A 22,528-nucleotide genomic window follows, 5' to 3' on the forward strand; every position below is an offset into this window, starting at 1 on the left:
AGAGACCAAAGTTCCCCCATCGCCCGTAGACGAGATAGAATTCACACCGGAGTGTTCCTCCGCTCCGTCTACGGTATCAACCATACTCTTTGGACGGTAAAGTCCTTAATAAAGAGACGAGGCTCTGATACCAATTGAAAGGATCGATATGGTTGACTAGAGGGGGGGGTGAATAGGCAACTACCAATTTTTTAGCTTTTCTTTACCAAATTAACCTTTGCATCAAAGTAGGTTGTCTAGATGTGCAGCTAGGTGAACAACCTATATGATGCAACAACAACAAGCACACAAGCAAGCAAGGGAACAAACACTAAAGAGCTTGCACAAGTGAAGGTAAGAGATAACCAAGAGTGGATCCGGTGAAGACGAGGATGTGTTACCGAAGTTCCTTCCTTTTGAAGGGAAGTACGTCTCCGTTGGAGCGGTGTGGAGGCACAATGCTCCCCAAGAAGCCACTAGGGCCACCGTATTCTCCTCACGCCCTCACACAATGCGAGATGCCGTGATTCCACTATTGGTGCCCTTGAAGGCGGCGACCGAACCTTTACAAACAAGGTTGGGGCAAACTCCACAACTTAATCGGAGGCTCCCAACAAGACCACGAAGCTTCACCACAATGGAATATGGCTCCGAGGTGACCTCAACCGTCTAGGGTGCTCAAACACCCAAGAGTAACAAGATCCACTAAGGATGAGTGGGGGAATCAAAAATCTCTCGGTGGAAGTGTAGATCGGGGCCTTCTCAACCACTCCTGAGCAAATCAACAAGTTTGGTTGGCTAGGGAGTGAGATCGGGCGAAAATGGAGCTTGGAGCAATAATGGAGTTTTAATGGTGGAAGAGATAGGTCAAAGGGGGGAAGAAGACACCCTTTTATAGTGGGGGAAACAATCCAACCGTTACCCCCCATTCAGCCCAGCAGAGAGCGGTACTACCGCGGGGGCAGGACGGTACTACCGCTCATAAGCGGTACTACCGTTCCCCCTCAGCAGTACTGCCGCGCTGGAAGAGAAGAGGCTGGGGCTGGGACCCAGAGCGGTACTACCGCGGAGGCAGGGCGGTACTACCGCTCACAAGCAGCACTACCGCCACTACTACCGCAGCTAGTACCATAAAACCCGACACGAGAGAATGCGCACTCGAGTCGAGGCGGTAGGAGCATGGAGCCACAACGGTACTGCGGCTGAGGCCAACCAGCGGTACTACCGCTCCGAGGAGCGGTACTACCGCTTACTGAGCTTCAGCCGTACTACCGCTATACTGCAGCTAGTGCCGTAAAACCCGACACGAGAAAAATGCGCACTCGAGTCGAGGCGGTAGGAGCACGGAGCCGCAGCGGTACTACAGCTGAGGCCATAAAGCGGTACTACCGCTCCGAGGAGCGGTACTGCCGCTTAGTGAGCCTCAGCGGTACTACCGCTGTGGCCCGCGGTATTACCGCTGGGTCCAGGAAAAGACACAAAAGGGAAGAAAAGAGAAGCTCCAGAGAGACGGAAAGAAACGGTGGGTGTGAGAAGAACGTGTACGTGTTGATTCCACCCAACCCATACCGAAGCAGATCCCCTCTTGATAGTACGGTGACTACTACGAAACTTAGTCCACCAACAAAGTCACGAAAGAAGCTGCACCGTCTTGAGTAGAGCGCCGAAGGGAAATAATCGTTTCGTGCCGAAAGATGAATATCTGAAAGAACTCAAAGCACCCGATTAGTCTGCAAATGCATTGTCATCAATCACCAAAACACCGTACGGATAAATATGCCCTTACAAAACTGGTAAAAGGATTATAGTTGCTGCAACTCCTAGGGTCAAGGTTTGTTCCACATTTCTATAATTTTATTTATATTTGTACTAATTTATCACATATCATGCATCTTTTCTCCTTTAGACTAATTATTACAGTAGAATATATTGGCCAATAGACTGCCATTCTCACCTTTGGTATTGCATCTTTTTTCTTGACAGCCTGTTACATTGGAACTTGGTGAAGATGTCGTATTTGAGTATGTTGACATTGACAAAAGGTACATGCCGAATGCTGAGACATATACACGTTGTGTGAGGCAGAGGTTAAATGCTCTGTAAATAAAGAGAGACAACAAGGATTGGTGAGTTTATGATCCCACTTTCGTACTGTTTTTATACAAGAACAACAATGAGCGACATATGTACTTCTTATCCAATTAGTTTTCTAGCACGTAAATGTAACTATTTCTTCATGCACGTGAGAAAGACAAATATTAGTTCCTACATGTTTGAGGATATGTATAACCATACTATGGAATGCAATTGTGCCAAGGAGGAACGAGGATGAGAGATGTGTCCTGCTAGACATATTAGCAAATTCTTAATTCATTTGATTACATTCATGAGTATTATTCTATTCCAACATACGGGCTTTGTTCAGTGCATATACAGATATACTATCTTATAGAAATATGTTGTTCAAGGATGAAGAGGTGGATAAGTTTGTGGCTTTACTTACTTAATGTCCAGATCTGTCTTGCTTCTCAGCCAAGGCCTACATTTAGAGTATACATATTCATATGTAAGTGATTTAAGGTCAATTACCTCCCCCTGTTGTAATGCTCATCATCTTAATTCAGACATTGTTATATATATGCACCATGGTTCACGACTATACTTTTTTCCGTAGGGCCTATGCAAATCCATTTGGAACAGTGTTAATATTTTACATTTTGCTACAAAAAGTTGTGTGCTGCAGGTGTCTATACACGGGAACCAAAGAAGGCAACTCGGCAGTTTCTCCCTGCCCTAATCAAGATTCACAATGATAGGAGGGCACAGAGATCATGCTGCCATGGAATCCATCCATTTTCATTGCCTTGCTGCTTTCTAGCTTGTTTCTTGATATTCAATAGCCATATACCTTTAGGACTTGGGATGCGATTTCACATGCATCGCGTAGCTGATGCTTTTGCCGGTTCATGATGAGCTATTTTTGTGTAAAGCTGCTATTGGCCGTGGAAAGACTAGCTATGCATGGCTCAGTTTTATTGAGCTTAGATGAAAATTTGAATGAACCGATTAAATTCATACAAAAAAGGGGCCAAGTACAACCCCAAATTAGAGACACGATGGGATGCCCATCCTGGTCACTATTAGATTTTGTTATTTGTCATCTAAGAGCTACCATTAGACTTACAATCTCGAACGGCTACCTGTATTTTTTAATTTGTCTGTGGACCTGGAATGGCCATTATTTGGGCATAGGACATGCCAGTACGTTTTCTGAAAGTTGCAGGAGAGGCATGCTATTTAAAATGGATAGATTGCAAAAAAAATTGTACCTCCATTGGTCAGGACCTGACCATGGAAGAATGAACACTAAATGTTGTCAAATGAACTACATTGGTCCAGATCTCCATGTAATAAGTGTTATTCTTGCTGCACTGGCTCGGGCATCCGCATTGTCCGTCGACAGGTATGTATGGGTCGTCGCTTGGTACAGCCGCAGGGGGAATGGCTGGCCATTGAACTACATTGGTCAGACCTGTAGGTAATGAGTAGCATGATTCATGTCTTATTTTGGTGATAAAGATATGATATCGATGCAGCCTGATGGTTTGCTGCGAGCAAAGCGATGCCGTTCTATGAGGGAGGCGAGCGGGCCGACGACAACTGTTGTGAGTCAGGCGAAGCGGCTCCGTCGACGGGTATGTATGGGCCGTCACTTGGTACAGTCGCAGGGGGAAGGGATGGCCATTGAACTACATTGGTCAGGACCTGTAGGTAATGAGTAGCATGATTCATGTCTTATTTTGGTGATAAAGATATGATATCGATGCAGCCTAATGGTTTGCTGCGAGCGAAGCGATGCCGTTCTGTGAGGGAGACGAGCGAGCCGACGACAGCTGTTGTGAGTTGGGCGAAGCGGCTCTGTCGACGGGTATGTATGGGTCGTCGCTTGGTACAACCGCAGTGGGAAGGGCTGGCCATTGAACTACATTGGTCAGGACTTGTAGGTAATGAGTAGCATGATTCATGTTTTATTTTGGTGATAAAGATATGATATCGATGCACCCTGATGGTTTGCTGCAAGTGAAGCTATAAATCCTGTCAATTCCCACATGATATCTGGGCATTCTTACACCTGGGGCCGCTTCACTCGGATAAAAGTAAGTAAACAAGAATTAATTCTAACTCCCACATGATAAAAAATAGTAAAAGGTCTCGCAAAGAAAATAATCCTGTTTGATCACTATACATAGCGAGCATCAGGAAATAGAATAATCATGAATTCCGTGTAATTGGCCAAGCTGCTAAAGTAGCTAAAGTAATGATAAATCCTGTCAATAAAATAGATCCTATCTTTATGACTTGGGAATTAGAAATATATATTTTTGAAATGAAATTATGATAAAAAAAAATATGTTTCATTGTATAACATGCTTTCAGTCCAGACATGCGTTGCACGTGCAAGCTTACTAGTAAAAAAAAAGGAAAGGGCAGACAGAGCCCTCCACGGGTGCGGTTACATTTTACATGTTACACCGCGCCATTTAATCCACCCCACAGTCCACACCATACTTATGGTCGACTAGTCACTCATACTCCACCTACTTAACCTGCCGAATAAACTCTCTACGCTGCCCTTCATGAGCCTGCATTCCACCATGCTCTTCCTTCTTGCTCCACATGTCGCATGACCTTGGCAATATCCGGAGCAACACCATCAAATTAAAGACCACTGCATTTCAGTGCTTCCACAGCTCCCAAAGACCAAGCAAAATTATTGCCCTAGTAGTCTTGATGCTTAGGCCCTGTTTCTCTCTACCTTGGCACCATGCGAAAAGCACCTCAGTCCCACTAGGCGCCCATGCCGGCACCTCTAGTGCATGGCAGATGTGCGCCCAAACCTCTCTCGAGAACACGCAAGTTAGTAATAGATGATTGATAGTTTCTTCCTCCTGGTTGCAGAATGGGCATGAGTCCTGGTGTGGTAGCCCTCTCCTGGCTAGTCCGTTAGATGTCCAACACCTGTTGCGAAGGGCCAGCCACGATGGGTCAGGCAATGGCCGTCTACACCGACACGATGCTGAGACTGATCTCTCCTCCGACGTGCAGATGCCGTCGTGCCATCGAGACCCCGCCTGCAGCTCAGCTTCTACCCGACGAAGTCCTGCATATCCACTATCGCTCGCGTGGTCGGGGACGTTGTGAAGTGCGGCAGAGCCAAGGACCTCGAGTTCGCGATATGCGCTGAGGTGGAGCGCCCTACCCCTATGAGCATCTCCGAGAGACTGAGCCGGCATATCATCTTGAGATTTACGAAGTCACCGTAGGCGCCTCGTCGTCGACGGGAACGTCTCCTCTCACTGAAAGCGCATCGCCGGAAATACTGAAATAAATTCAGGAATAATGCGAGCACCAGGATTTAAACCCTGGTGGGTTGAGGATACCACTGTCCACCTAACCAGGGGCGGAGTCAGGGGGACGGGCAGGGACCTGCCCCCCCCCCCCCCCCCCCCAACGATCGACAATTTTAGTAACAGCGATGACTAATTAACAACGAGATTAGATCAATATATGTACTCGCCTCCCCTCCCCCCTATACTCGAATCCTGGCGCACCAAACCAACTCAACTCTTTGTAATATACCGCACCAATGGCACCATGCACGCACGCATTCACCCCGTCCCTTTTTTCGGTGGAAATCAGAGAGCCGGCAGTCGGTATCGAAAGCTAAAGACGAGACGTGTGCACGCACATTCCATCGGTGTGGTGTGACGCCATTTCCAACAAGGCAGTAGAGAAACAAAATCAATCAGAGCAACCGACGAGAGAACATTCAACTTCAACCCAAGTCAAGAATTGACCAAGGACTTGGCCGCCAACACACTACCGGCGATCAGAGCAAACGTGGAGAGGACGGCGTCGCCTTGCACCGCAAGGTGCCGCGCCGTCACGACCAGAGGCGATGCGAGTGACTGACCCTGTGTAAGCCCTCGCCCTGACCGAGCGGCAGAGATGGCGGCGAGCGAGCGATCACTGCCCTGCTTCCTCCTCCACGGCGTGAGCGCCGGGGTCCACCTCATCCTCGCGCTCGCCGTTGCTGGGAGCCGGCTCTTCCCCCGCCGCGGGAAGGACACCGTGAGCGCCGTGGGCGGGGTCCGGTGCTACGTGGTGGCGGCCTGCACCATGTGGGCTCTGGCGGCGTTCCAGCTCCTCCTCGCCGCGTACTCCTGCTACCTTGGCGCCGGCGCCGGGTGGACGCTCCACGCGGCGGTGGAGCAGGTGGATGCCGCCGCGCGCGGGGTGGCGTGGCTGCTGCTCGCGGCGTACCTGCAGTTCGAGTTCCGCCGCGACGAGCGGTTCCCCGCGCCGCTCAGGCTCTGGTGGGCGCTCTTCCTGCTGCTGTCGGTCCTCGCAGTCGCCGTCCACGCCGCGACGAGCCTCGATGGGCTCCCCGTGCCCGCGCGTTCCTGGGCGCTCGACGCCGTCTCGGTCCTCGCTGCCGTGGTGCTGCTCGTCGCCGGGCTGTTCGGCAAGAGCGAACTAGCGGGCGGTTCTGCTTCAGAGGAGCCCCTGCTAGATGGCGCGAGCGAGAGCAGCAGCGCCTGTGCCTCTGCGTACGCCGGCGCCGGCCTCCTCGGCGTCCTCACCTTCTCCTGGATGGGGCCGCTGCTCGCCGTGGGCCACAAGAAGGCCCTCGGCCTCGACGACGTCCCGGGCCTCGACCCCGGCGACAGCGTGGCCGGCCTGCTCCCCTCGTTCAAGGCCAACCTCGCGACGGTCGCTGGCGACGGCACCACGAGCCAAAGGGTGACGGCATTCAAGCTCGCCAAGGTCCTGGTGCGCACCTTCCGCTGGCACGTCGCGGTGACCGCGCTCTACGCTCTCGTCTACAACGTGGCCACCTACGTCGGCCCGTACCTCATCGACTCCCTCGTGCAGTACCTCAACGGCGGCGACGGGAGGCGCCCGAGCAAGGGGCAGCTCCTCGTCCTCGCCTTCATCGCAGCCAAGGTGTTCGAGTGTTTGTCGCAGCAGCACTCGTGCTTCCGGCTGCAGCAGGTCGGGATACGCGCGCGGTCCGCGCTGGTCGCCGTCGTGTACGAGAAGGGGCTGGCCCTCTCCGGCCGTTCCAGGCAGGCCCACTCGAGCGGCGAGATGGTCAACATCGTCGGCGTCGACGCCGACCGTGTCGGGAACTCCTCCTGGTACATCCACGACCTGTGGCTGGTGCCGCTCCAAGTAGGCATGGCGATGTTCGTCCTCTACTCCACTCTCGGGCTTGCCTCGCTCGCCGCGCTCGGCGCCACCGCGGCCGTCATGCTCGTCAACGTCCCTTCGGTGAAAGTCCAGGAGAAGCTCCAGCAGAATCTGATGAGGAGCAAGGACGTTCGGATGAAGGCGACGTCAGAGATCCTGCGCAACATGAGGATCCTCAAGCTGCAGGGGTGGGAGATGAAGTTCTTGTCCAAGATCATCGCCCTCAGGAAGACGGAGACGAACTGGCTCAAGAAGTACCTTTACACCTCGACCATGATCACCTTCATCTTCTGGAGCGCCCCAACATTCATCGCCGTGGTCACCTTCGGAGCATGCGTCCTGATGGGGATACCATTGGAGTCGGGCAAGGTGCTGTCTGCACTGGCCACGCTCCGGGTGCTGCAGGAATCGATATACAACCTTCCGGACAGGATCTCGGCGATCATCCAGACCAAGGTGTCTCTTGACAGGATAGCATCCTTCCTATGCCTCGAGGAGTTCCCGACGGACGCTGTGCAGAGGCTGCCAATCGGCAGCTCAGATGTTGCAATCGAGGTCAGCAATGGGTGCTTCTCCTGGGACGCCTCGCCTGAAATGCCAACGCTCAAGGACCTCAACTTTCAAGCTCGGCAGGGCACGCGTGTGGCGGTCTGCGGCACGGTCGGCTCCGGAAAATCGAGCCTGCTCTCTTGCATTCTTGGCGAGGTTCCGAAGCTATCAGGAGTGGTCAGGACCTGCGGGACAATAGCGTATGTGAGCCAGTCAGCGTGGATACAGAGCGGCAAGGTTCAGGAGAACATACTGTTCGGCAAGGAGATGGACAGTGAGAAGTATGACAGAGTGCTAGAGCTGTGTTCGCTGAAGAAAGACCTGGAGAGCTTCCCGTCGGGCGACCAGACGGTCATTGGAGAGCGAGGCATCAACCTCAGCGGTGGGCAGAAGCAGAGAGTTCAGATAGCACGGGCTCTGTATCAGGACGCCGACATTTATTTGTTCGACGATCCCTTCAGTGCTGTCGATGCTCATACAGGATCCCACATATTCAAGGTAGTATAATGGTACTACCTTTTATTTGACAAACACATTTCTTATGTCTCTTCTGTCTTCTGTAGGAATGCTTGCTTGGGGCATTGGCTCAAAAAACAGTGGTGTACGTCACTCATCAGCTTGAATTTTTACCTGCAGCGGATCTTATTCTGGTGAGATTTTCATGAGCAAATAATTCGTGCATATTTCTTTCTGAAAAATCTTCATGTATATTTATTACCATAAAGTATTTCTATTATAAAGTAACTGTATTGTAGGTAATTAAAGATGGGGTGATAGCACAATCTGGCAGATACAACGAAATACTTGGCTCAGGGGAAGAGTTTATGGAACTGGTTGGTGCTCACAAGGATGCTCTTGCAGCAATCGACGCAATCGAAGTTCCAAATGGAGCCAGTGAGGCTTTCTCGTCTAGCGGCGCAGCAAGCCTGTCCGGGCCACTGCCATCAACTGAGAAAAAGGATAAGCAAAATGTCAAGCAAGATGATGGCCATGGTCAGGGTGGGCAGCTGGTGCAGGAGGAAGAAAGGGAGAGGGGCAGGGTGGGGTTTTGGGTCTACTGGAAGTACCTCACCTTAGCTTATGGGGGAGCTCTCGTGCCATTCGTGCTGCTGGCGCAGATGCTTTTCGAAGTGCTTCACATTGCTAGCAATTACTGGATGGCCTGGGCTGCTCCTGCGTCGAAGGACGTCGAGCCTCCGGTCAGCATGTACACATTGATATACGTCTATGTAGCATTGGCCCTAGGAAGCTCGGTGTGCACCTTCGTGAGAGCCCTGTTTCTTGTACCAGCCGCATACAAGACAGCAACGCTGCTGTTTAACAAGATGCATGTATCCATATTCAGAGCTCCGATGTCTTTCTTCGATTCCACTCCAAGTGGGCGCATCTTGAATAGGGTAAGTCATTCTCAAAAACAAATCCTAGGAAGTTCAGTTTATTATTTGCTTGGAGCATGTTGATACAATAACTTGTTTTTTTAGGCTTCGACTGATCAAAGCCTGGTGGACACCAGCATTGCTAACAGGATGGGCTCTATTGCGTTTGCCTTCATACAACTTGGTGGAACTATTGTTGTGATGTCTCAGGTTGCATGGCAGGTCTTTGTTGTTTTCATTCCTGTAATTGCTATCTGCCTCTGGTATCAGGTACTTTATCCTACTCGTTATCCTTCGCTGTTTTAGCCGCAAGATCAACATATGATTATATATAGAAAGAAACATTCCTCGGTACCACTGAATATCACTAGTTCGTTTCGATTCGATGTATCCTCATCCTCTGTGTAAAGACTGTCATTCACTTGTAACGTGATTCTTTCTATGCATGCTAAATAGACATTAGTTGGCCTATGTACACTATCTCCTTGGTGCCAAAAGTTGACGTTTAGTCTCAGCAGAACTTTTGTACAAACTTTGAAGAAATTTGTAAATATTCTTTGCACAAACTTCTGTGTATAATTTTGGGGGGGACAAAAATTTATACAGAAATTTGAAGACTTTAAACGCCTTTGTACAGAAACTTAGACCCATTATCCGGAAATTTATAACTTTATGTATGTACAATTTTCTTAGCAAATTATGGCACAGCTCTTCAGGAGAAAATTGATCAAAATTCTGTACAAAAATAGATGAAATCAAAAAACAAAACTAGTGGTACGTGTTCAGCGGTATAGAGAGAATTATGGTCTTATTCGGTGGTACAAATGGAATTTTTGCTTATATTTATCCTTTTGCAGCGCTACTACATTGATACAGCCAGAGAGTTGCAAAGGATGGTCGGGATTTGCAAAGCTCCTATCATACAACATTTTGTAGAATCAATAACTGGATCAACAATCATTAGAAGTTTTGGCAAGGAAAATCAGTTTTTATCAACTAATAACCAGCTAATGGATGCCTACTCACGACCAAAATTCTACAATGCTGGAGCAATGGAGTGGCTTTGCTTCCGTATGGATATGCTATCATCCCTTACATTTGCCATCTCTTTGATATTTTTAATCAATCTGCCGATCGGTATCATTGATCCAGGTATGATGCTAGTTCCCGGCATTTTTTGTTTTGAAATAACAGCCTGGAAGCTATATTTCATTTGAACATAGGGGGGAATTTAGGTAGTAACCAAAAAAAAACAGGAAAAGGTTTCAAACACATTTTATACTGGAACAAAATGGTGGGAGAAACGATCTGAGTTTGCAACTGAAATTCCATCCCACGTCCAGGAATTGCTGGCCTTGTAGTAACATATGGGCTTAATCTGAACATAATGCAAGTAACGCTTGTAACAAGCATGTGCAATTTGGAGAACAAGATCATCTCAGTAGAGAGAATTTTGCAATACCTAAGCCTTCCTGAAGAGGCCCCTCTTTCAATATCTGAAGATGGGTTGGCTCATAACTGGCCATCAGAGGGAGAAATTCAGCTCCATAACCTCCATGTAAGTAATACATTTTTTGCCCTTGTCAGTAAACTGTCAGAAATCTAGACTCATGGCCAAAGTAATTGTTAGATTCGGTGCTTTGCCATCACAGGTCCTTAACATTTTATGAATGATGCAGGTGAAATATGCTCCACAACTACCGTTTGTTCTGAAGGGCCTTACAGTCACTTTTCCTGGAGGCATGAAGACGGGTATTGTTGGTAGAACAGGCAGTGGTAAATCAACTCTCATACAGGCCCTTTTCCGTATCATGGATCCCACTGTCGGCCAGATAACAGTAGACGGCGTCGACATTTGCACCATCGGGTTGCATGATCTGAGATCTAGGTTGAGCATTATTCCGCAAGACCCAACGATGTTCGACGGAACCGTGAGACACAACCTTGACCCTCTAGGAGAGTACACTGACAATCAAATCTGGGAGGTAGTCTCGATGTTCACATGCTTCATTTCTTTTCATTTCTCGAATTATTACAAGCTCTAAAACCACTTATTTAAAAACTGAAAAATAAACATTTCAGGCCTTGGATCACTGTCAGCTAGGAGATGAAGTTCGAAGAAAGGAGCTCAAACTTGACTCACCAGGTCTGATCTATATTCAACCATACAGTTTACATTCCGGTAGACTGGCTTCTTCTGAAATTTCTGAAATTCAAAACTCCGCTCGCAGTGGTGGAGAACGGAGAGAACTGGAGCGTGGGCCAGCGTCAGCTCGTCTGTCTCGGCAGGGTGATCCTGAGACGGACCAAGATACTGGTCCTGGACGAAGCCACCGCTTCGGTGGACACCGCAACAGATAACCTGATCCAGAAGACACTGCAGCAGCATTTCTCAGGGGCGACCGTCATCACTATCGCGCATCGAATCACCTCGGTCCTTCACAGCGATATAGTCTTGCTTCTTGACAACGGTCAGCCATCATATCATCACCCCTTCAAATGAACTTTAAGCAACGTCTTGTTAATCTGCCCAATCTGGGTGTGACACTTATGTACTGGACTGACGAACACACTGGCAAAATTTTACAGGCGTGGCCGTGGAGCACCAAACGCCGGCCAGGTTGCTGGAGGACAAATCCTCTCTGTTCTCAAAGCTTGTAGCAGAATACACGATGAGGTCGACGCGCACTTGAGTCGCATTACTAGTGTGATCAAACAAAATACCTAAACTGAATTGCAATGTGTAAATGCCAAAAGGAAAACATGAGCCTTCTTTTCACTGATGCTTGACAAAGGCTGCAAACTTTCATTTCAAATTTCAAACTACCAAAAAGGAAGCAAGATAACTGGAAAATTTAACTTCAAATTGGCAGGGGCCGCGCGAACGCGTACCCCCTCTACCACAAATTATGACGTCCATTCTCCCGCTTGGGGAGATGGTAAGCCAGCACTCCTCCCAAGTGCAATGGAGGCTGCTAACCTAGGCCATGAGCCTTCTTGATCGCTCATTGACCCCGTCCAGGTAAGTGAGGATTAAGGTGGCAGCTGGTCCCTTTTATAGCCTCTTCGTCGTGCCTGCTGCTGCGGACGAGCGATGTGGGACTAAACAAGATTTGCCCTAACCAACCTGGCGGCTGGCGCTGTGTCTACCACACGGCAGGGGATCTGAGACGAGAACTTGGTTTAGGGCTCCGTACTTATCATTCGGCCTGGTGGGCTTTTGTGAGAGCCCATGGTACAGACCACGGCGGGTACACTTGATAAATGCTCAAATATTGTTCAAAAGGTCCTCGAAAAATATTGTTCAAAAAACCCTCGAAGAAAAATATTGTTCAAAAAAATTGAACAACATATCGAGCTATCATCAGGTACTGATTTTCTCTTCCTTCAGCTTTTCTATTTATTTTCCAGTTCCCCGTTTTTTATTTTGATTTCCTGCATAAAAGTTGACATGAAAAATGTGCAGAGACAACTCCAACTCTACATGAGATTCAGCGGACCAACTAACAGTGAAACACTAGAATTGATATACCCAACACACGCAAAAAAATGCAGCTGTGACAAAATGACACTATTCTTTTTGTTTGGGGACAAAAAATGACTCGAACAGCAAAACAAAACTTGCATGCCGATCAAATTTTTATTTTGTTGTGGTCAAAAAAATGTTATAAAAGTGGTATTTTTTTTTGTCACGGTATCTTTGTTATACTACGTGGACTCAAAAATATGACTCCGAACCATGGGCCTTGCTGAAAAGTTGGCGTCCCATAGCAAAAAGGTCCTGCACGCCAAGCCCATGGTTAACATCTGCATTTCTAATTCGAGGAAAATAACCACAATGTGTAGCCACTCACATCACAGTAGGAGCTATACATGATCCAAGAAAAGGATGTATCACACTCTAGTAAGTCTATTATGACCTAAATGAAACCAAGTTTTTCTTCGAGAACTGGGCTAGGCAAGGACACAGTGGTGTTTCCTTGCAGACTGGGGTTCGACTCGTGTCGGAAGCGAATTTTCGCGATCTCACCCAGTGGGCTTCTTCTATAAAAATATGTCCTAAATGCTAGTGCCTATGGATCTCTTTTTTTTTTAAACCAAGCTTTTCTTGACACAACATTCACATCACTTTTCGTGTCCATCAAGCAACGTGCCAGGTAAAGAGCTACCCTACAAACTCTTACTTGAAATACTAAGATCCTATCTTTTGCCCGCGGCTTATTGCCGATTAATAAAATTAAAATAGCCATCAAACAGAATTTAGAAGCCACAAATTGTTACAGTTGTGACAAAAGTTCTCTTTTCCCTATCTTTTGCCCGCAGCTTATTACCGGTTATTAAAATTAAAATTGCCATCTTAGAAGCCACAAATTGCTACAGTTGTGACAAAAGTTCTATTTTCTCGGTGCTATAGTCTTTTGCTCGCAGCAAATAAGCCACTCCAAATGTTTAAACATATTAATTTTTCTGAGAAACATTGAATCGTATGAAACCTAAACTCTTGCGACTCTTTCAAAACCGATGGTCCAAACCTCTAGATATACACGTGGCCAACATGCTTACGTGACACTAACCTTCTAAACGGGTGCACCAAAGCAAGTTAAGTATTATTGGCCTATCTCATGGCTACACATCATCTCAAAGTTAGATACTTAGATTGCTTAACTCCTAGGAGACATATTACAGAAGGAAACCCCTCTTCTGATTGGCCACGTGCAGCTCCATATTTGAATTATTTATCATTGCTTCAAAATTGTACAATAGTGCAGAAAAAAACAGAGGGGGAAACCAATGATTCTAAAGCTTGGTTTATACATTTTGGAAAACTATGGATTGGACATGCTTATTTACATGTTTACATGTCTTTATTTTCTCTTCTTCGTATGCTTTCTTCTGTTTTTTTAACTCCCATGTGTATATATAGAACTATCATTTACTTCATTCATATTTCCAGTTGTTGTGGCAGACATGAAGATAATGGCAGGTATTGTCACCGCGGTCGTTTCTGTCCGCCACAGTTGCAACAGGATTGACCACGGGGCTATGATATTCCTATTGCCCTACTAGTAACCACTACAAAGCAGATTTAAAGTCGTCATTCTTTGGGCTGCACCAGAAGATGTCCACTTTGGCCGCACTTTTGCTATGGACTTGGTTAGATTTGATTTTGGTGAGGCCATATACGAGGTGGCCCAGTGCCAAGATGACACACACTCATTTGCTTGCAACCCCCCACCACCACCACACACACAATATATTTGTTCAATGGTTGTTTATGATTGAGTATATGCATGTTACATTCACTATCTATATAATTTAATTACAAATAGATGGTATATTAAGCGGAAAATATGCTAATGGTGGTTGCTATCCTGACCATCCCATCCTCCCTTCGTGTTATTCCCAACTAGCGTGTATACGGGGTACAGCTAGCACTGTATACTGCACTACATGTGTGTATTCCGGATGAAATCCACCCTAGCGCTAGCTAGAGAATCTCTCCCGGCCCTCCAACCAATTAATGTGCCGCGCAAATGCATTAGAAGTGTCAAAAAAATCTGACTTTTTTGCGGGGGAAAAAATTCTGAATTTGTTGTAACACATATGTTTACACCCCCTAAAAATTTCAAATCTAAATTCGAAATTCGAATTACACATTAAGAACAAAAAAGACAAATCCAACATGAATAGTGTCAACAATAAATACAATATGAATAGTGTCCAAAACAACACTATTCACATCTGAATTTATAGACATGTCTTGTGAAGATTCATAAAAAACACCAAAAAATTAACACATCCAAATTTGACCTTTTTTAAACTTAGAGCATGGGAGCACTTGAGTCATGGTATCACATGATATACTCCCCTCATGGACTGTACTCACATGTGCAGGAGCTCATGAACTGTACTCGGGCCGGTGATTACAGTTGTGTATGTGGAGATAGTACTGTCCACAATCAGTAGATAATTGAGCTTTGCCCGCATGCCGAGTCAATTTGTTTGGCATTAGGTGAGACAGATCTCATAGTTATTTAGATTTTCATTTTTCTTTGTGAGGGAAAAAATAGATTTTCACATAATGGTACGGTTTAGGGCTCCGCTCTTATAGATCGGCCTGTTGGGCTTTTGTGAGAGCCCATGGTCAGTGATGCCGATCGGACTCTAAACTAAAAATCAGAATACAATGTTCCAGCCCTACTTGCTCTAATAAAGCTTTAACAAAAGTCCTACTGCTCTAAAAATTTGTTACGTTTCTCGAAAAGGAAGTGTTCCAATCCTATTGCTCATTTCCTTATAGTTGTGACCCTCAAAAAAAAAATCCTTATAGTTGTATACGGAATTTTTTGTTTGATTTTCCGGCTTGTCATTTTTCACCCCCACATATAGCATGCAAGTATGTAACTGTACCACATACAGCATGGAAGAACATATCAAAACTACATAAAAGGTGACATGCAAAAGCTGTCGAGACAACTCCAATTCTACATGAGATCCAATGGACCAACGTAACAGTAATAGAACATTTGTAAACCTCGGTCAGCAGAATAGAGACACCATGCACGCAAAGGAGCAAACACTCTTTTCATCACAGCCCAGTACAACAAAAATCTCATCCATTCTCTATTCACCAAAACCTTTGCCAAGTCTTCTTTCGATCATCGTATATATATGTTACAACAAAAACACGCCGAGCTAGATCGGACTCGTACAAACAAATGATGAATCGAATTAAGTTACAGCTTTCACCGCCACCTAACCTATCTACGGAGCACAATGTCAATCTCCAGTCCACTGCAGTTCTTGTAGTCAGTTCCAGCGGTGCCGGAGAACTAAAACCGCAGGCGCCCGCCGCAGCATTGCTTGCCGGGGAATGGTCTGCTTGATCGGTTAGCGCACCATCGGCTTGTCACACATCAAAACCTTCCTGCTAGCATACGCGCCTTCAGCAGTGTCACGTATGGTGGATCTCCATCCCATCGCGTCTGTTATTTCCTTGATCTCCTCTATCGTTTCCTTCTTATCACAGATATACGCCCTACCACCAGGTCTGAGTATGCGATCCATCTCAAGCAAGATAACTGAGGCGTTACACCTGGTAATGAGAGAATATGTTGAGATGCAAATAAGGTATATCCGATGGATGATGTAAGGTCGGTGCTTCTGCATTACAACTACCACAGAGTAATAGATCACACAATAATCCAAGCAAGGTGTTGTCAACCAGGTGCTTAAAGAGTGCAAACGTAGCTACATAGCCGGGCATCCATGTAATAAACCATCTCCTCTAATGTAAGCACATCAATTGTTTACATGTTTTGCTAAAGGCTAGAAGGCCTAAAGCAGCAGTTTGTTCTCAATTGTATTCTTGGGTTTCCTGGGTTATACAACCATGGAGATTTCTACATATCTTTTGTCGAGAAATCTGAACAAAGAACTAACATGAATTTATGTTCAAAAGAGCTGGTTACCTTTTCTGCTCCTTTGAGAATAGCCCGAATGCATGCAGTAGATCATAAGTCCTTGGATATGTGTCAAATGGTTCACACCTGTCCATATAAACATATAAATTGCAGAATGGGCAATATCAAGGTGGAAACTACATGATGCCCTTTGGGTGCCTTTTCTTCTTCTTCAAGAAAAAGGTGGAAACTACGCCATGAGCTTATTCACGTCAAGCATCTACCAGCTGCTTCTTAGAAAGAAATTTGATGTCCGGAAAATATAGGAAGCAAAGCATTGATAATATTATAATAAAAAATGTTGGCTAATTCAATGCATGGCAACACGTTCTGAGGAACTCATTCAAACACTTCAGGAAGACAAGATGCAATGAGGAAAAAATATAGGTGGCTGATATGCTATGCTTAGAACTCCATGTTGAAGTGCAATATTCTTATAGGAAGAGCAATTCCAACTTAATATTATGCCAGACAACGAATATACCGAAAACTTACCAGTCATGGGCCACTCCAAGAAGTCCCCGGTCATAAATTACAGGCAGTGTGTTTGGCTCAGTAACAGGAACAACATTCATCACCCAGCAATCAAGCTTGCGACCGATTAATGCAGCTGCAAACCTACATGCAAAACAAAACAATATTCCACATCAAGCACAAAAGTCTGATCTGCTAATTATTTTGTATTCAGGACAACTCATAGCCTAGTATTCGAGCAAAAGGTTGTGACAGCCGAGGTCATCGGTTCCAGCAGTATTTCCATGTATTTTCGGGCTATATTCATCCAAACAAATGTGAGTGCTCCATCTAGTAGCTTTGCTATCGTAAGTACCTCCAAGTCTATTCTTAACAACCTTCTAATGGTCAGAGGTGTGTACTGGAGGCTATTTCTATGTTTGAACTTTGAAACAACAAGAGAAAGAGAATGGAGGGACCAGGAAAGAAAGGGCTTTGAGCAAATAAATTACCCTCCAAATCCAGCCCTCATGTCCATTACATTCCGGAGTTTGAACTTTTTCCACTTGAAAACACGAATATAACCTTCGAGTATATCATCCCAAAATTTCGTTTCTGCTTTGAAAAGCTCATTCTTTGATGAGTAGGCGTCCATTTCAACACCTTGAAGTCTCCTTGGAGGCTCCATTAAGCGTGCAGGCCATGGAAAGGGAGTTGATCCGTCACTATTTACAGGTAGTCGACTGATACATGCTTTCAGACCAACATACCTGAAACCAAAGAGAACGTGTAGCACAAAAAAAGTTTTTGTCAAATAAGCTCAGTGCCAGTATAATATAGTCCAAGAAAGGAGAAGCAGTCTATATGAATTTCAGCATCTGTTAAATGATCGCAGTGCAGACAACAAAACGAACAGGTTAAAGCACATTGTTGCCCCAACATTAATTATACGCCAGATTCTTGCAGATTTTGCTATCAACATGCTTTGTGTTTATCAGGTATTGTCATACTGATGGCAAAATGCTTGACAGATCTTGCTAATGATGATGGAAATGAAAGCTCGTTCTCATCTAAAGTGTTATTTTAAGGCCCAACAAGAATTAAAGATCTTAATGGGAGAGAAAACAATGTGGCCAGTAATGAGAGTTGTTAAGTTATTTCCACTGCCAAGACTTATCCAAGAAGTGACTAAAGTGTTAAACTGAGGCTTCAATAATAAAACCAGGTCAAGTGAGGTCGAAACATACCAGACATTATCTGGATTATCATCAGTATCACAAAGTGGAGGTTTGACCCCTGGATCACGGCTCATATAGCATGAGTTATTTACAGGCTTCCTCCACATAGCAACATATCCCTCTTTCTTCACAAGCTCCCAACAAAGTCGGGTTGTGAGGTCCTCCATCTCTACAAATAAATTTATCTGTGAGCAATCATTTTGGAAACAAAAAACAATGCAGCATTTCATTATCAGAGGCTTCTTGACCTGATATAAGTAATGTTATCAAAAACTATTATTACAACATCCCAAGGATTTGCAGTTTAACTATGCACTCCCACTTTTCCTCATCCTTTACATGAAAGAATGTCTCTGGCATACTGTAGATTTAATTAGGCCATCTGTGCATATTAGCAGTTTGGCGCAGATAGTTGTTACTAGAAAAATATTGTTCATGTGTAACCATAGGAATGCATCCTCTTTCTAGTTGTGCAATTTAACTTATGCTGGAAGCCGGGAACGGCCGAATAGGTAGTAGAGCACAGGAATTTAGGTCAAAGCATTTGTGTATGCCAAAGATACAGGCATACACAATATGATAACATTTTTCCTGTCAAGACTGTGTTAAGTTGTTCTGGCTGAGATCAGTTTGTATTTTGCAATAGGATAGCACGAATCACAAACAGACCCAATAGGTAATGCCTGTAGCTCAAGATCGAGTTTTTCTGGCAGTGCATCAGACTCGTTTCCCTCTAGTCCTAATGAACTTCTTGTTTCCATTACCAGTCAACGGGAATCCGGTTTGAAAACAGAAGAATACTTTACTCCTCTGACTAAATCCTAAAATCAACAAATGGACAACTATGGATGCATCTCGTGGAAAAATAACAACAGTGTAAACTGACACATAGTATATATAGCCCTAAAGAAACAAAATTATCACATAGTAGTAAGCAGCAATACCTTTCCACGCCTCTTGCTGGGCCTCTTCATGCTTATAAACAGGCTGTGCTGCCCAAGCAAAATACCCGCCAGCTCTTAGCATTCTATTAACCTCCAGGAGCAGGATTCCATCTTAGAAATAGGTAAATTATGACAACAGGAATTAAGTGGATTGTCAATCGAAGGAATAAAGTAGGTGCATTATGAAGAAAAGAAAAGAAGTAAAACTACACATCAAAATGAGTGCTCACCGTCACGTGTCCAATTTATTCTGCAGCGGGAACAGTGGATAATCTCAAATGCTTGACTGGGATATAATAGTCTGTGTGTTGCAAATGCTGCCACCATTGCAGGAACACCACGCTCAAGAGCAAACTGTATCTGATTCTCATGAACATCTTTGGGAGCAATGGACAATGTCAACACGTCACGTGAAAGTAAGTATGCGCCAAAACTTGCGACTCCACAGCCAACATCCAGAACAACTCTAGTGCGAGAGCCAAATGCAATATCTGGTACCATCTGGGCAAACAGAGAAACATGTGCTTTGAATGAGATTCAGTAATGGTAGAGGTTTTTTAGCAGTGGAAGCTGATGCAGTCCATGAAAATTTAGCCGTTATTTGTCTTTTGCATGTTCCTGTTAAGCACTAATGCATCTAGAACCCATATGTGTTAAGTTCTTCTTTTACTTATACACTCTCTAGAAACTACTCATTTGCTTTCATGTTTTAAGCAATTTGAAGTTACCTTTCCTGTTTCCAAAAAGATTTGAGTAATTTATAATATAATAATCAAGGCAAACCTGAGATATCTGATCCAGGTATTGATTTGCTCCATGTATGAACTGGGTTCCTCCCCCAGGAAATGTAAATTTATCTTTAGCCTTGGTAATCCAATTCTGCCCTCCTTTGTCATCAACCAAGCGTGTATGAGGTACATTGCTAAACCACACCTGCAATTCACAGAATGACATTACAGAAATTCCATTACATGGATGCTGCAGTTTCTGGGGAAAAAGCCAACTAAGTTGTCAGTTGGTTCAATTCGATTCTGTAGCAATAATGGCATACATCAAATGTTGCTTAAATCATGTCTAGTTCATTCAAGCTAAAACTTTTGAGTGATGTGATTAGTGAAACAATAAACCCTGTGTGCAGAGAGGTGCTAGCAGAAACCCAAGAAGAAGATTACTACAGTACAAAGACATACTATTCCATAGCAGTAAAACCGAGAGGTTCTTTACCAGTTGAACCGGCAAGAATCAACACAAATGCTCACCTCGTCTCTGCTCCGAGGCCAGGGAATGGGCGCCTTATAGCCCTTGGGGGCCGGCACGAGGCAGCTCAAGGCCTTGTCCTTGGCCGGGCAGTGCCGCTCGAACCGCTCCCCACGCTCCGTGGAGGGCAGCCGCCTGATCTCCTCGTCGTTGTCGAGGCAGGGAATGTACTCCCTCATGCTCGCGGGGCAGGCAGGGAACTTCCCAATCCGAGCCCTGTTGCCGCCGCCGGTGCCCGCGTTGCCAGGCTCCTGCGTCGCGGCCTCGTCCGTGGCCAGATCGGTTTCGTTGACGACGGCGCCGATGTCAAAGTCGTCCCGCATAGCGCCGTCCTCGCCGACGATGCCGAGGCGGGCGGGCGGGGGAGGGGGCGAGGGCTGGAGGGGAGGCGGGGGCGGGGGCGACGGAGTCGGCACTGGAGGCGGTGGCGGGGGCGACGGAGTTGGCGCTGGAGGGGGCGGGGAGGCATTGGGAGTGGACGAAGCGGGCGGAGCAGCTGCGGGGGCGGGGATTAGGGATGGGTCGAAGGAGATGTTGGAGTTGGGCGAGATGGCGACGGAAGGGGAGCGAGAGGAGATGCGGGAGGAGGGGGACGCCGGGGAGAAGACGGACGAGAAGAAGAGGGGGCTCGCGGAGGCGTCGGACCAGCGGTAGCCGACGAGGAAGGAGGCGGCGCAGGCGAGGAAGAGCACGGCGGCGCGGACGAGGTGCGGGCCGCGGAGCAGGTCGGAGGCATGCGCGCCGAGGGCCTTCATGCTCGCCCGGCTGCCCTTGGGTGGGGAGCGATCGGCGTCGGCGTCGGCGCGATGCCTTGCCCGATGCGGGGGATGGGATCGTACAGCGGAGTGAACTGGACTCCGGCGTGTTGCTTCAGAGGGAAAATCCCACTTCCGTTGTTATTGTTTCTCGGATGAGCAAAGGTCAGCTGATAAAATAGTCTTATTTTAAACCTTGCATGTAATCTATACTCAGTAAATTACAATAAAAATATGTCTATAATGGGTTATGGGTTATTACTTATTAAAATAATTAGCTATTTCTTAAAAACATGACGAGACATATTATGCTAAAAGATTATCTCTTAAATGATAGAAGACAAGAGAAGACAAGTCTTTTTTTATGAATTCGCTAATCTCCATCTCAACATTTATCCTATGTGACACACCTAAGACAGTATTATTATGCATGCCCTAATACTACATATACAAGGTTACTTGTTTTTTTACAAGCAAGCTAATGTGGGGATTATGATCGGTAATAGCGCAATGAAGGACAAGTTGAATTCAGGGGAAGAGAGTTGTAGTTGGAAAAGTTAAGTAAAACATTTGTAATTCTTTGTAGGTACAACATAATTGTCTCCCCCTTTACAAAAAGTGTTATTGTTTTAGGAGTGTCTATGTTTTTTTCCTTCACCTCCCCCCCCCCCTCCCCCGTCAGCTTTTTCAAACTGTTTGATCTGGTTTTTCTTTTTCCTTGTTTATATACTTTGTTTTCAATAATGTTATCCAACGAACGTCAGCTAGGAGAGGTGGCAATCCAACATCATTTGATGGTAGTTTTAGTTGTGAGCTCCGAAAATTGCCTTCTCGAAGAGACAATGTGCCATGTCGCCCGAAAAAAATGCCACCTAACACCACTTCCTCACAACTAAAACCGCCACAAAATCGTTCGCATATGCCACCCTCACTGGCGAACGTTCGCCAGCTAACATGGTCCTTTGTTTTTCTTAGTTTCTTTCTATGTTTTTCTTTTTTGTTTCATTGTCAGTTTTTCTTTTTGTTTTTCCAACACATGTCTACTTTGTCATAAGTTGTACATCTTTCGTATACATGTAAAACATTTTTATCCCCGTTTAACATTCTTAAAATACATGTTTAGCATTTTTATCAAAACATGTTTTGAATATATATTTCAAATACATGTTAAAACATTTTCTCAATACATGTTGAAACATTTTTTGAATGATTAAAATATTTATTTTGAAGTATGCAAACATTTTTGTAAATTGAATAAAT

At 45.7% G+C, this 22,528-nt stretch overlaps 2 protein-coding genes and 1 non-coding gene across 3 annotated transcripts; 1 reads left to right on the forward strand and 2 right to left on the reverse strand.

Annotated features, from left to right (window-relative positions):
* The first annotated feature begins 5,775 nt into the window (after positions 1-5,775).
* LOC125545268 (ABC transporter C family member 3) lies at positions 5,776-11,937 on the forward strand. Its single transcript, XM_048709158.2, has 10 exons — positions 5,776-8,280; positions 8,346-8,432; positions 8,538-9,179; positions 9,264-9,428; positions 10,016-10,310; positions 10,502-10,716; positions 10,838-11,143; positions 11,241-11,304; positions 11,390-11,629; positions 11,748-11,937. Exons 1-10 carry the CDS (start codon positions 5,989-5,991, stop codon positions 11,849-11,851), a joined length of 4,410 nt encoding a protein of 1,469 aa, XP_048565115.1. The 5' UTR covers positions 5,776-5,988; the 3' UTR covers positions 11,852-11,937.
* A 91-nt stretch (positions 11,938-12,028) lies between these two features.
* On the reverse strand, positions 12,029-12,188 carry LOC125549696 (U1 spliceosomal RNA). The gene has a single exon (XR_007301437.2). It is a non-coding gene; the product is annotated as a U1 spliceosomal RNA (small nuclear RNA).
* Positions 12,189-15,758: 3,570 nt separating this feature from the next.
* Positions 15,759-21,404, reverse strand: LOC125545269 (S-adenosyl-L-methionine-dependent methyltransferases superfamily protein). Its single transcript, XM_048709160.2, has 9 exons — positions 20,516-21,404; positions 20,040-20,189; positions 19,487-19,757; positions 19,257-19,367; positions 18,322-18,481; positions 17,587-17,844; positions 17,117-17,239; positions 16,631-16,708; positions 15,759-16,254 (listed from the first exon to the last, which is right to left on the reverse strand). Exons 1-9 carry the CDS (start codon positions 21,266-21,268, stop codon positions 16,050-16,052), a joined length of 2,109 nt encoding a protein of 702 aa, XP_048565117.1. The 5' UTR covers positions 21,269-21,404; the 3' UTR covers positions 15,759-16,049.
* Between the last annotated feature and the right edge of the window lie 1,124 nt (positions 21,405-22,528).

This window comes from Triticum urartu, chromosome 3A (assembly GCF_056163025.1).
Source record: "Triticum urartu cultivar PI428250 chromosome 3A, HENAU_Tu73, whole genome shotgun sequence".
In the NCBI taxonomy this organism is placed as follows: Eukaryota; Viridiplantae; Streptophyta; class Magnoliopsida; order Poales; family Poaceae; genus Triticum; species Triticum urartu.